This window comes from Oxyura jamaicensis, chromosome 4, assembly GCF_011077185.1.
Source record: "Oxyura jamaicensis isolate SHBP4307 breed ruddy duck chromosome 4, BPBGC_Ojam_1.0, whole genome shotgun sequence".
Taxonomy (NCBI): Eukaryota; Metazoa; Chordata; class Aves; order Anseriformes; family Anatidae; genus Oxyura; species Oxyura jamaicensis.
The window spans coordinates 60,836,034-60,851,637 of NC_048896.1; the positions used below are offsets into that span (position 1 = coordinate 60,836,034).

The 15,604-nt window shown below is 35.2% G+C and overlaps 1 protein-coding gene across 3 annotated transcripts in view; it reads right to left on the bottom strand.

The window, feature by feature from the left end:
- Positions 1–5,492: 5,492 nt before the first annotated feature.
- The window catches only part of INTU (inturned planar cell polarity protein), a 43,117-nt gene continuing 33,005 nt past the window's right edge, over positions 5,493–15,604 (bottom strand). Inside the window, exons 11-16 of one of the 3 annotated variants that reach the window (XM_035326469.1) lie at positions 14,749–14,970; positions 13,763–14,185; positions 13,152–13,249; positions 12,291–12,480; positions 8,139–8,290; positions 5,493–6,349 (exon numbers count right to left, since the gene is read on the bottom strand). In XM_035326469.1, coding sequence (XP_035182360.1) covers positions 6,238–6,349; positions 8,139–8,290; positions 12,291–12,480; positions 13,152–13,249; positions 13,763–14,185; positions 14,749–14,970 — 1,197 coding nt within the window. In that variant the 3' untranslated portion in view covers positions 5,493–6,237. The other 2 variants (XM_035326468.1, XM_035326470.1) reach the window with 2 other exon arrangements.

Here is a 15,604-nt window from a genome sequence, read left to right on the forward strand (position 1 = left end):
GCTTCTTGATTTCCTATCCTGCACAAAACATGTAAGAAAGCATCCCAAGACCCTGAGCTTTAATGATGTATATGCTACTTTGTGAAATATACTTCTAAAGAAATTAATCTTGAATGCTATTCAAGGAATGTTTCTAAAATTTGAGTCACAAGCGCATACACATGTAGGCCATCTGGAAATGTTTCCAGGAGGCGGAAAGGAGATTTGAAGAACTATAAACACTGTTATTTACATCATGCATGTTTTACTTTTTCCACTGTTAAGAAAAGAAAGAAAGCAGTAACCTTAAACTCTTTACATATGAAGAAAGTGCAGTTGAAAAAGGACAGCTTAAGAATTTGCATGCAATACAGAGAGATTAATCCAACATTAACAACTGACAACATTCTTCTAGGTAAGAAACACGAGGAAAGCCTGTGGCAAGTACAGTTTCTGGCATTGCAGGAAAAAAACTGTCAACAAGAGAAACCACAGATCACTGGACTTTTGTTTAAATTATGAAAACCTAACCAAAGAAATTCTAAAACAGATAACCTAAAAGAGACACAGATAAAGCAGATTTTCAGCTATTTCCACATAAAAAAAAAAAAAAAAACTATAGAAAACTTATTTTTCATTCTGATATGAATGAATTTTATGTAATTTTTCAAATTCCAGTATGAACACTTTGCATTCCAAGATCTGTATTTCTTGTAATTAATTCCCTGGGTGCTGACCTTTTGTCTCTTCACAAAAATCAATCCAAGTTAAAGAACATTCTTCAAGTACATAAAATTGCAAAATTAGGCAGCATAACCCAATTTGCTTTTTGAACCATAACCTAAAGTTGTTCAATTTCTTTTCCTTCTCCTTTTGTACAAAACTTGCATTGTAATACCAAAAGCTTTATCTGGTGGTTGCATAGTAACAATTATCAAGAAAATAACACAAAGAGAAGTAAGAAGACAGATAAAGACAGACTTCTGCTTGAGGAACACAACCCAAGAATTTTATGCATGAAAATAAAAACAGCTGTAATTTCATGAGTGAGATTACCCATGAACATAAATATTTTTGAGATTAGAGTCCATGATTGTGCAATCATAACTATGAAAATGTGACTGGGATTTTTGACAAAGCCCTGAAACATAGGTGCCTGCATCCAAGATTTTGAATATACAATGTAATACTTACAACGATTAATTTTGAAATAATTGTATGTCCTGAACAAATCTTTGAAAATTTTGACTGCAGTTATAAGCATTTACACACACCTCATGAGGTTATTAATCAATGAAGATCAAAACATAAATTTCATTACCTCAACAATAATCTACGCAGTAAGCCACAGGCACTTTAAAAACACTAATTACAAAATCTATCAGCATGTTATCAAGAATTACCAACCATGAGAGAAAGAACTACTCAGTGCTTGGCCAGATCAAGTTAATTTATGAAATAGAACTAACAGACACTAGATTATTTACCTGTTTTTCTTCATCCACTTTGGACATGAAAATCAGTTTGTACTAGTCCTTAAAAGCAAAGTTTAGAGCCTTTGTATTGGAAGTATTGGAAAATATCACATAATGTTTGCCAAATTGCCTTGCCAGAAGCTAAGAAATCCTAAAGGAAAAGAAATGGATTATTAAAATACGTTTCCACAGTTTGTGTTACACCAAGGCTATCATACAACTTTACTTCCACTGTTTCTACTTTGGTATGAGCTGTAACAAAGGCCAAAAATATTCCTTTTCAGGACATTTATTTTAAGGGCATTCGGATTTATTCTGTCACTTAACAACGGATGTATGTGTTAGTACAAGAAAATCTATAACTACAAGACAAACAGCAATAACGCTAAGAAATGGGAAACATTTTCAACCTCTTCACTTCAAAAATTTGTAAGACTAAGGATACCTATGTAAACTGCAGTCTGGAAATAGGCTAACACTTCACCTGTGTAGAAACTGTTTCCTTGAAGTAGCCTGCCTATGCATTTTAGCTTCCACAGGGGGTGCTCAGACACCATATTAAAGCAACGACTAAATGGTTTATATGCATACGAGAAACTTCATAGGGCTTTTGTAATTACATCCTTTTTCTAAAGGAAGAAAAGGATTCCTTTGGACACTAAGAGAAATGCACTAAGATGTTAAATGCAGCTGAGGAGCTAATGCAGAAACAGATGTTATGGGAATCACGAGAAGAAGCATATGCAGAGATGTTCACAGACATTGCACCTGCACTGCAGCTGGCTCTCATCAGTGCTGTTAGATTTGGGTAAGCAGTGATGACAGCCATCTCTGTAATGTGCAGCCATGCTCTTCAATATCTTGTTATCATTGGAGAAGATAAAGACTCTAATGATAAAGAAAAGTCAAAACTAGGTGTTCATTTCTTACTTCAAGTACTCTTTCATATGCATCAACATGGGAATGTTAAATATAAGCAGTGCTCTGAAAAACGATCAGAAGGAAAATATTAAACATGTTTCATACCATCCAAAACTGAGCACAATTTTGTTACTATGCCACATGAATGCACAACCACTCAATGGCTGCAGGTTTCACTCCTTTTCTGAAAAAACAGAAATCCTGGGGGGACTCCCATGGCAAACTCACCCTCTCCCCAGGTAACGCCACTCTAAACACCAGCAGCCCGTGATGCAACCCACGATGGCTTCTCCATTGCTGTCAACACAGAGGTGTTTCTAAAAGCTTTTGTTTCCTGGGCTCTGTACCTTGCTCCCCAAGATGTGCACAAAGCAGTTGACCATGCCCTTGTACTGCTGGTCCGCCTGGATCTGCTTGCACGAGGCCTGCACCTGCAGCAACAGCTTCACTCGCTCAGTGAGTGCCATGGCCGACTTGGAGATTGCGGCTTCCACGCCGCCAGCCAGAAGGTCCTTTGCGAAGGACACGGGGTCGAACAGCCCCCCACCCTGTGGGGCTGCCGTGGTGTCCACCTCCACCCCTTACCCTCAGCGGCCAGAAAGACCTGGCCTCTGCGTGCACATGGCCTCTGGGCAGGCAGCAATGCCTAGCGGCGTCTGCGCGGCTTCACCCCGCCATTCATGGCCTCAAGGGGAAGGGGGGTGGCAGTGCCCTCCCTTGGTGGCTGGTCATTTCTGCCACCTTTCTGGAGCACTGAAATCCAGGCCCTCAGTGTACGCTGTGGCAGGTTTTTCCCCCGTTGGCTGCTGGGGGGAAAGTTAACCAAAAGGCCTGTTAAACACATCATTCAGGCCAATTTGGTGATCAGCTGGCAGAACACGTAAGGGACACAGACAGACTGCACCTGGGAATCAAAAGCTAGAAGAGTGAACAATGCACTGCTACACGTACCTACAGCTACTTTTATATTAAACACAATTGAACAAAGATCAACAAATCTTATTCCTAAATAACCTCCATCCTTGAACTGCAGTCAGCAATCTTCACAGAAACTTGGGGAACTTTCCAGAAGGTTCTGTAAGCTGTGGAAACTGGCCCCTCTCCCACAAGAAACCAGGAAAAAGAACAAGTAACAAATGGTTTAAACCAGAATATTTGCTGATTACATTGAACTCTGTGTTAATGAACATCACATATAGTAAGTCAAAACACAATTTAGTATGTTATTTATACCCATTCTGTTACAGTTCATAAGCGTCAATTCCTGCTAGAACTGCTGATAGCAAGGAAGTATCTTCTTTCATTGCTTTACCACCCTTATATCTACAAACTTTATTACTAACAAAGGCATGAAGCACCATATTTATTCAGTCATTGTAAATCATTAATGTTTTTAAAATTATTTTATTGCTTGCATTCCCTTTAAATTAGTCATTTTAACCCAAATACTCCACTGATTTTTTTTACACATTGCCTTGCCAATAATTCTTGTAAGTCATAATTTAAAAACAAAATAAATACATTTCTTCTGAACTTCAACACTGCCAGTTCAATTCCTTTAGTAGCTTCTCTGTATCTGTTCCTTTAAACATTAATTCCATACACCACAATTCACAGCTATAATCTTCCTGCAAGTTACTATGCTACGAGATTTGTATCAAAGCTCATAAAAATCTGTGTTCTGTAGAAAATTAAGTCCTATCCTTTGGGGCTCTTTTTAAACATCTCTTAAAAATCTACAAAATCAAGTCTATGCTCAGTTGGGGAACAAATTAACCGTTAAGAGTCTCCTTAAGTGTAGTATCAACAAGATTAAGGGAGATTTTGCAACATATTTTATTGCTGATCTACACTGAGTATAAAAGTTGTACCATATTCTGATAGATGCCCTTAATTCTTTTTAAGATGGGGTTTGTTGTGAAGTAGCAAGCCAATCTAAATAGCTGGTTACTGCTGAAGGAGTCTCCTTCAGTTCCCCTTTTCTCTACACATATATATTCACACTTTTTTTCTGCATTGACTTAGTCCAACTAAGTCAACAGAGTTTAGCCCACTACTCTGGCAGCAAAGTAACCTAGAAAAAAATCTTTTACTAAGTTAGCAAAAGTAATTAGGCTTAAGTCTTTCTTCCATTGTTTATAATGATGGCCTTCTTTTCTGTATTCCTTTTACCATCTACAAAGAAACACAATATTCAAAGCCTTCCTATTTTAGACTTTTTAAAGGTGTTATTCAATTATTGTCTATACTGTTCCTTTTTTTTTTTTTTTTTTTTTCCCCTCCAAACAGTAAATCTCATATCACTTAATTTACAGATGGGGAACACAAATGTAAAAGCACTATTTATGCAACTCAGCTCTGTACATCTCAAACTGATACACTATTTCTCATCAAGGGACCATAAATTCTGAAGGTTGATTTATAAAACCTTCCATCGCATGCTTAAACTTCAGGCCTAAGACTTCTACTGCTTGGAATTAAAGCAACTGTTGAATGATTCAAGCCAAGCTGTGAATCACTCAGAGGGAGTGAACAGTCAAAGGTGTTTGATTGATTATTTTAGAATTAGTCTAAACAGTGCAATTTACTTGTTAAAACAAGATCAAAGGATTTGATCATGAGAGCGTATGGAACTGAATTTACTTTTCTAAAGACTTAATTTTATTTTTTTGATCCCATTGTTTAAAATGCAATTTTATTCATGCATTTTATGAAAAACACTTAGGAAAAGCAAGTAGAAGCAGCAGAAAGGAAAAAAAAAATGCACCATTGACATGGAATGTGATGAGACACTATGCAGATGGCCAAATCTAAGTGTGCTGGCTAGGGGTAAAAATGGCCCAAAATCATACATTTTAAACTAAACCTTTAGTACAGAAAGCTTTAGGAGCAGCTAGTCTATAAACTACCTTTCAACAATTTGCAGAAAAGCTGAATTCTGCAGAAGACTTCTCCTGATTTTGCAAGTATTTTGCCTTCTCTTGCCTTGTACTGATGTAAGCTAAATTATTTTTTTAATATCCAGTGATAAATTGTAGAAGACTTAGCTAAACAAACACTGTTCAAATAAACAAAAGAGAAAATATGTTAAGTTGAAAAAATAGAGTAGCACTGTACTGGTCTTTGAAAAATAAATGTTTTTATTAAGAAATTATGATTATAATACAAAAGTAGCTATCCATGCATAAACAAAAATATCATGCTCTGCACCTCTTTTTTGTGCCTTCAAAACTGTTTTTTAACAAATGTGTTATTTACAATCAAATCATGAAATTAAGTAAAACATCACTCATGCTATAGGCCTTGGGCGTGCAGCAGACTATACTGGTAAAAAATGTAAGACATCAGTTTTGTGTGGCTAAATGCCATTAATCTGCTAAAAGATTTTTCTGTGTTGATTAACACAATGTTACTGAATACATTTCAGTATTTTTTATGCCCTCAGAGGTACAAAATTTTCATTAATAGGTAAATATTTTTCCCCAAACGGTGAGTGCCAAATATTCACAGAGGGCTTTGAGGATATCAACTCATCATTTTACGTGAATACTCTACACTGAACAGCAGTGAACGTACAAATTATGTGAGGTTTTCATATAATAAAGTTACAATTGGGATAAATAATTTGGCAATATATAAAAATAAGAACTTTGGTTCTCTGAAAACTTTTTAAGTATTCAATTGATGAGGTCATTGGAATAATCTCTTAAATTTCACCTATGTCATACCACAAAGTTGATTTACCTTCTTAAAAGCATTTCAAAGATATGTTATAGGTGGATAACACAGTTGAGTTAATTTCTTATTATACTTAAGTACTTTAAAGAGACGACAAGGATGGCTGAATATTCATGAAGCTCATCTATGTAGCTAAACCAAAGGACAGTTTAAAGGCCAGTTCAACAGCAACTTCAGTGACTGAGTCATGAAAACAGACGTAAAACTCCTGAGGTTTTGGATGCAGGAAGAGTCTCCTGAAAAACAACAAGGAAACACATAAAAATAAGAAATCATAGGTGTGAGCTTTTTCTTTTTGACTGTTCAATACATTCTGGTTGTAATCTTACGGTTTCAGTATGATGTTAAGAACAATTGCTGTGTAAAACTGCTAGCAAATTGCTGTGGCTCTCCTGCATTATCTTACTGATTTCATACATTAGATTCTTAAAGCAACAATTTCTGTTCAGTTTTCTCAAGACTATCTGAAAACCAGTCTTCAGGTTTTTAGTATGTATTTCAATGGTGCTGTTGTGTTTGCAGTAATCCTACTTTCAGGCTACAAGCTGCAATCAGGTTACTTGGGAACAAGCTCCAGTATTTACATATTTACTCATTTTTAAAAGTAATACAGCCTGACCCGTACATTCCTACATGTCACTCCAACACAGTCTTCAAGGGAAAGAACTAAATAGGAAAGCTCTTAATATTCTTGTGCATAACTCTGTGTAGCATTATAATGTAGCATATAGCTCTGTAAATATTAATGCATTGTCCCAGATGTAATACATTATCTGATAGTGCAGAGACTGAAAGATTAATGTTATTACTTAAAAGATATCAACAGGAGCCTTGACATTTGCCAGGTTCTTAATTTTTCCAGCCACAGGATAGCGCTTATTAGCAAATGAACTGTAGTTATGTACAATCCACTGTGCGATTCAGTCCTTTTTGTTTTTTGCTTTTAACCATCTGACTCAAAGGCAAACAGGTTCAAAAAAACTCTAGTAGAGAATTTCTACATTATTATTCCTGGCCAAAATCATTACCTGTGGATGACATTTCTTCTCCTTATAGTAGGAAAAAGTTCTTATGCCGTATTCAAAATATATTTTGCTGATTTCAAAGACTTTCCTATTTGTGCAATAATTGAACTAACCAATAATCATAATTTAATGAATCATAATCATTTATCTTCCTTTCACACCCTAGCCATACTGAGTTATTATTTCATATGGTGAAAGCATAGCTTCCACTTTACCAACCATTTTCATTTTTCTTTCTATTTTCTAGTAGGAATACTGAAGACAGAAGATAAATCCAGAAAAGAAGGCAAAATCCTGCTGACTGACTAATCTTGACACAACCGTCTGCTTAATGCAGATATAAAGTAGTCATCACAAAATATGGTGAGTAGAGGACAGAACAACACATAAGTGGTGGCTACTGGCTTAGTGGCCTAGACTTAAAACAATTATAAGAGTTCTGAATTTTTCTGAAGTTGCTATGTTCTGAATTGTCAAGTGATGATACATGCTATTTTCTCATTACACTTAATTAGTTTTTAAAATATATTATTTTTATTATTTAATACCTAGGACAAAATGCTGTTCTGTCAGGCAAATAAGGCTTAGCTATGTAGCAATAACCATATATGTCATTACAAAAATTACTTAAGTGACATCATAGCAAATGGATTGTGATTTGCGATAATGGCAGAACTTTGAAAGTAAATTTAGAGTATGATTACAGCACTTCAGCATGTTTGCAGAGCACAGAGCAGCATGGTGCACTGCTGTGCCTTGTGCCAGCTCTGTGGTGTTAATACCCTATCATGCTGCTCCCAGGTTAACAACCTTTATGTTTAACACCAGGTGGAACATTACAGTAGTGCAACTTCCTAGATCCCAAATCAAAGCTACCTGATCAGAATCGGCTTGAGTATTTCTGTGATTTGCTACAGTATTTTTTTTTCCTAAAGAGTACAGGGGCACGTTCAAAATGGAAAATTCTGGGAGAAATAGATACATTTGTCTTTAAACTTACCCCACAACCCAGTAACTCATTGTTGGTGGTGGTTTCTTCTGATCAGTCCAGTTATCAGGAGAGCACTCAAATAAAACTCCATGTTCTCTTATCAGATCTAGGTCTTCATCTGCTGTACTAAATTCTGAAATCTTGCTGCCTTTCTTCTTCTTCTGTAAAAAAAAAAAAAAAAAAAAAAAAAAAAAAGTGAAGTGGGTGAAGTGTTAGTAAAGAATTTTTTATGTAAATTACTAGCAAATATATCTATAAAATGCTTTCTTCAGGAAGCTGCTGAATCAAATTGCTTTCAAAAAGGCAGATTTAGAAGAGAACTATTTTGCTTATATGATTCTTTTCTCCACAGTTTTGTTACTTTGACATAAACAGGCTTTTTTTTTTCCCTCATTGTTATGCAATCAAGAGGTTGTTTTCTATCTGAAAAACATTCTCTTTAATAAGACATTTGAGATAATACAGCTTCATTAAAAAAAGTGCGTTAAACAGTTAAAGCTCTCATCTCCCTTTATTTGTTTGCCTTCCTAATTAAGAATTGTGATAGTAAAAGCCTATTCAATAAACTTGGTCAGGCAGGAGTTTCTTTTACTTTTTTTTTTTTTTTTTAAGCAAACAGTTGAAATACTTTGCTCAGAGCATTTTCTTGCACTTAGTATAAGTGCATAAGATGTACTTTTTTGTGCTTTGTTGATTTTTTATTTTTTTTTTGAGGGCTATGATTTATGTAGAGCTTTTGAACAAAACTTGTAAAAGTTCAGGTGTGGAACTGAACCCCTGGTACCCATTTAGTAAGGATCAAAGTGCATGTGCAAACCTACTTTGCTCTGTCTTGGTGCTCAACAGTTCTCTAAGTCCAATAAAGCTACTTTTCTTTTTATCAGAAATGGAAAGGGAAAAAGACCAGAACAGACACTGAGATAAGCAGAGGAGAAATTTTGAAAGGGTTTGTCACTTGTCCAACTCTTCTCCCCCTGAAGTCAAAGGATGTTTATTACTCTTTTGTATATGTCTACATAATGAAAAAAACAAGCTTTGTATCTTATTTTCTTTTTGAAGCATGAGAAGGGAGATGAGATTATGGAAATGCATGGAAATCCATTTGAAACAAATCTGTTTTAAGAGAACTGTTAAGATGAGGCATCTCTGGTTCAATTGCAACCATGCCAATAAACTTCTGTTCCAATCAGTTGCTTCTGAGAGGAAAGAAAAGGTTTTCCTGGAGGGCAAAAACAACAACAACAACAAAAAACACAAAAACAAAAACAACAAATCATACATAGGGAATTTGTCTGCCATATGCAGAAGCATAAACCAACATATCTCAATCTGCCTATAATATTGAAAATGTGAGAGTGTCTAGAAGAGAAAAGATTATCACAGTACCACAACTATGCTGTCTCTCTCAAAATGTTGAAGAAAAATGAACCTTAGCACTTGGAAAACAAAATGGCTAATATTTGCCTGAGCAAATGTCTTTTAAATTTCCCTAAACATGCTTTGGATTAAATTCATAAAGCATATTCTAAATTACTACCCACAGTAGAAGAAATTTCACAATAGATGACAATCCTGTATCTTTCTTTAGTACGTAATATTATAAAATGTAAAACCTGTTCTTACTAATGCTGCTACTGAAGAGATTTAAGGAGTATGTAAGACTGCAGTCTAATAATTTTTCCTCAACAAAAAAATGCGGTTGCTATCATGCAATTTCCAAGTGGACATTCGTTTAAATTTTGTCATGTCTTACATGCATACTTAAAATACTAAAGAAAAATAATATATTAAGATGGGATATTGGATAAAAGTATGGGCATGATTTACTTCTGTACTTTTATGCGCATAAGGAATTCCTTCCTTGTGATTTTAAATGTAAGAAAATATGATAATGATGAAGAAAATTAGGCCAGAGCTGTTAGATCCGGGCACATATATTACAGGGTTTAAGACTACAGAACTTATTTTTGCTCAATTTCAACTTTTTTCCTCAACATTTTTGTGCACATTTAGAAATGGTAAATTTTCAGTTCTCAAAAAGTTAGTAAAAATTATTACTAATTACAATAATTTTGCATAATTGCTGCAATTTTCAATTTTTACCTGATGTGATGTCAAAGAATAAACAGTATGATAGTGTCATTTTTGTCTTTTTTTTTTTTTTTTGTCATGCCCTATGAACACAGAAAACTTATATTCACTCTTTTACATTTTCCTCATGCTCTAATGCAACTCAGCAATTTCAGCTTTAATTGTTGAAACCAACAAAACTACCCCCAATTTGTAGAGTCAAAATACTGTTAATTCTTCTGTTACCAAGCTGGCTTACAGGGTATTCTTAGATTTTTCTCTAAGAGAAACTTTGTTGTGCAATATGTGTTAAATTATTTTTGACTTTCAGGGCAGAATGAACACAGCTGCCCCAAAGAACCCAGAAAAGCGTATGCTGAGATACCTGTTGCCAAAACACAAATTTTCACTTTTAAGCATGAGTTCTTCAGTTTTTATGAACTATACCTAACAGTTGAATGGTTTATTTATTTTTCATATTTCATTTGTATTTATGGTTTGAATTATAAACTGTCCATTTAACATTTGTAACAGTTGTAAATTATGGCAATTTGGTCATAAGACATATTTGTGTATTCTCTCTGCTTCCTTTAGGGTTTCCAGATCTCTTGACAGAAGCCCCCAAAACACAAGACCCATTGCCAATGTCCCATTTGGCCAAACCTCAGTGTCACTGGAAGCTGACAGAACAATCCAAATTAATCTGTTTTTCTAACACTTAAAAATAAATAAATAAAAAATCCCAGATGATTTATGAGACACAGTCTAACCAGAACTGACTTCTTCAGTAACTTAAAGAAAACATGAAGAAAAATTAAATTATACTGATATTTCCAAATGGCATTCATTCAATTTGTACTGTTATTCCCCATTTCTCATTTAACACACTTGGATCGTCATTTTAGGACCTAAAAGTTGCAACTGGTATACGTCGTTCCACTTATATTTAATTATTTCTCTTTTTCATATGGATTATATAGATGGCAAAATTACCAGGGATGAAATGTTACCCTAATTTGGCTCATGTCAGTAAAAATCAACTGCACAACTAACAAACCAGACTTCTAGAAAAACAAAAAAGTGCATTGGACACAAAATGTCTGTTCTGAGTGTCTCAAATTGATTCTTATACCTACTATTTAGATTTCTGTATTACTTTTGATGTATTACTTTTATTCCGTTTTACTTTTGATGTATCATTTCAAGAAAACAGAAAGTTGCAACCAAAATGAAGGCAGGACAGCTGCTGGCATCATATCTATTTTTTTTTTTTTCCAAGTAGCCACATAAAGCTCTGGCAGCTGCCACTGGGCTTCAGCCTAAGTCTACAGTAAAGCCTAAATTGGTATCTTTGAAGAGAGGAAAAAACCCTCACCTATTCTGCCATCCCACATCATCTAAAATCCAAGAGATCATTTAGCTTCATAATTAAGAGGAATTGATCATTATGGCCAGTCATCTTCTAGGCAGACGTCGGTGTGGGCAAACTATTAGAGACGTTAGTGTCTGGCAAGTGTCTAAGTGATCTCGGATAGCACAGAGACCAAAAACCCAGAATGAATGCCCTCTCAGGTTCAGAGAGGCCCTCTTCAGGTCAGTGCTCAGACACACTGACAGGGCACTGAGGGGAGGCTGCACTATCACTGTTCATATCAAACATCTTATGTGAAAAATAGAGGGCCTACATCTCCTTTTCCTGCCAGTGTGAAGTTTCCTTATAGAATTAATATGACTAAAAAAGCCCCTTTTCACTCTGCTTCTTACAGCTCTTAAACCCAGTATTTGAAACTTTTTGCTAAGTTACGAGTCCTAACAGCAAACAGAAAAAGAAAATACTATACTGGATACATGGAGTACTTACTTTGAGGGCATGGCTGGGGAGATTGACCATAATTACATGCACACATGGTTGGATGCTCTGTGAGAGAACCCTCCCATAACAATTAAAGTGTCAGGTGCATTATAAACTACCACACAGAGAGTCACCTGCCAGTGGCCTTTTTTTTAAATAATGAAGTGAAAACAACCTTGAAATACTGAGTTGAGAATGTAAATAGAGAGGAAAACTGAAGTAAGACAAAGCTTTCATACTTCTTTTTTCATGGACTGCTGAAAAACTGAGCGAATTGAAAGACAGCAACGATGAAAATTCTCGATTAACTGTGGGTGGATGGAGCCACCGAGCTGTGCTACTTCCTTGTGAGTTGGAGTAATAAAGATTCCTTGCATTGTTTCCAAAGATAAATAGTGGAAGAGGGTATTCTCAGGACCAGATGTCAACCTTCAAAAATAGGAGAATTCATTTAATATTCAAATAAATTTGTATGAAATTTCAGTTAAACAATGTACATTTTTTCCTTAAAACAGACCTGTCTTTTCTAGTAACTACAATGGAGTACAAAAAAGCAGACATTTGAAAAGTGCTTATTTTTATACCAAGGAAATCTGCTAATTTGGACTGTTTATACTCAAATGTGTATTTTCAAGCAAGTATGGTACTAGTTAGATATTCTGCTTGCCATCTCAAAGCTTCTCATCAAAAAAGAAAAGGGAAAGGAGAAATAAAATCTTTGAAGAAAAGGAAAGCTTTCTTTAGCACTCAAACAAAACACCAGATCAGACTGCATCGTCACAAGCAACAGGTAGAAACAAGGAAGGTCATGGCTTCTATGTCCTGTGTGCTTAGTGGCACGAGGGACACACAAGGAGTATGTGTACCAAAACCTCATTTATTTGAACTTCTAAGGTTATATAATTATGTGACATGGATACATTCTACTGAAATATTATTGAGAAAGTCTTCTCTTCTAATTTATATTCCATGAAGAGCTTGCATAGCAAAATTTTGGTTAGAATAAAATTATGCAACAACTTCTGTGATCTGTGCATCTTCAAAAATCCATGCATGTAAAACCTTAAAAATCAAATATTTAATAACAAACCATTTCTTACTTGATAGCATTAAAAAGTTCTATATCCTTCTCTGACAGGTTCTTTTTAGGGTTTCCTGAATTAAATGGATTTGGTAGGGTATGTTTTTTTCTAGTGACCTGAAAAACAAATAGATAGATGAACTAACAGACAAAATAAAGGTAAGGAAAGAACAAAATCAAACCAGGAAAACACCTATTTAAAAGAAAAAAATAGTGCTTTTTACAAGGCTCAGTTGCATCAACTAACATAAATGTAATTTAGTCTATTTTAGGCCAAAATTGATTAGAAACAGTTGTACAACTGTACAGCAAGTTGTCATAATCACTTTTGTTTACACCATTATTATTTTGGGGATATTCTCCAATTACTTCTGCTGATTCCAACACAGCTGTGCCCAATTTAGTCATCCGAAAACCAAATATTTAGAAGCGATAATAATCAAAATAAAAAATGTGATGGCTGTGAGGCTGACCCAAAGCTTCTCAAGACAGCAGTATTTTCTACAGAATTTAGGAACTCTTGATTTTTTTTTTCCTGTTTGTTTTTAGTTCATGATTTTTTATAAGAATTGCTACCTCCCCCAAGCCCAGAAGAACCTTGAACAATTTGCTTTGTCCCTGTACTCAGACCTGATCGGCTACAGCTTGTGGATTACTGCTTTCATCTTCTGCAGGACCTTCATTGCCATGGTCAGGTCCTCCACTGCTTCTTGTAGGACTTGGCTTACGTGTCATTAAGGATGAGTCACCGAACAGGGTCCTTTTGCTTGCTGGAGTAGTTACTATTTTGGAAGCATTTTGTATCTTGCTTATGATGGGTGAGGTGGTCAAGCTCTCCAGTTTGTCACGTGTTGCAGGAAGGAACCAGTCTGCACAAGATAAAGGTGGAATGGAAGGAGAATCTAGCCTTTCCTCTATGCTGGCATCTATTCCTTCCAGCTGAAGTATTGTGGCTTTGACCTGATCTACATATATACAGTCTGGTCCTGGATTCCCAATGGCTTTTGATGCACAGCCTCCTGCCTCTAGCAGAACACACAGCATGAAGTGTCTCTGTAAACATGGAGGTAGCAACATTAGTCTCTGTTTCAAATATAGCATGTACTGCATTATATCTTATCAGATACTTGGACAAAAATCAGCACAATATTCAGCAGTCCTTCCTCCTCCCCAGAGGAGTTTATTTTTTCTAATCAAATCATGTCCAAGGAGATCTTTCTCTTTACACATTATCTAAGTTAACATTCAAAAAAAAAAAAAAAAGTATGATTTACACAGTCATTAGATACTTGCCTTTAAAAAAAGGAAAAAAGAACCCACAACACATTAAAAAAAATCTTAAGTGAATTATCTGAAAATACAAGATCATGGAAGAAAAAAAATTCAACTTAAGTGAGAAAGTGGAAAAGGTAACTAGACTTATTAGAACTTGCAAGCTTTACAAACATACAAATACTTGTACTGCCTGAGAAATTCTATCCCATGAAAAACTACAATATGAGTATTTTCTAAAATTACTAAACTAACACATGTAAATTTATGATCTTACTCAACAACAGACAATACACAACAACACAGAGCACAGGAGAAAGGGCATACTGGAAGTGTTAACTTACCAAGCCAACTATCAATAAAAAGTATCTTGCTTCAGGTTCTCTGTATCCTGTAAAACTTGACACTTTGCATGGCTGGATGTGATGCTGTGGAAATACCTCCCGCCATATCACCAACTGACCAATCTTCTGTTCTGCTGCCAAGGGTAACAGACAATAGTGCCGGCTATATAGACCTATATCAATAAGATCTTCCTTTGGCAAGTGATTACTGATCAAGTAACCCTTAATTAAACACAGAAAAGGAAGCGTATTCAGTAAGAAATGTGCTGGCAAAACTATGCCAAAAAATTATATTGACAGTTTACTCTCGTAATGCTACTGGCATAAAGATCAATTGCATGACAATAGGTTTCCTTAAAGCAAAGCCTGTTATCTTTCTCTTTCTTTATATTGTCAAATGCATTATCTACATTTAGTAAAATAAATTTATAAATAAGGTAGAAGTGAAAAAGCTGTTGATACAAATTTTCAAGTCTTTGATTTGAAGACCCATTAAAAATAGAGGAGCTGTTGTCTCTATTAAATAGTGGCAATGCCCCCACAAAAAGATCCTGTTAGAATATCATACCGAATCAACTCAAGTGCGATTTTCATCTCATATTACTGTCTTTCTTCAACCCATGGGTCATATGACAGAATTTAAGTAAAACAGCTTCAAACAAGTATTTTGTTCTTATTGATCATACGGCACATTTCACTTCATGAAATCTTTTTTTGTTGTTATGGTGTTTGAGTTTTGTGTCACTAGAATTACACTTAAAGCAAACATATATTTCTCATATTTGCAAGGTTCTGAAAAGAGTTACTCCGTGACTGGGTTAGATTTCTAGAAGTTGTATTTTCTTAATCTCTAGGC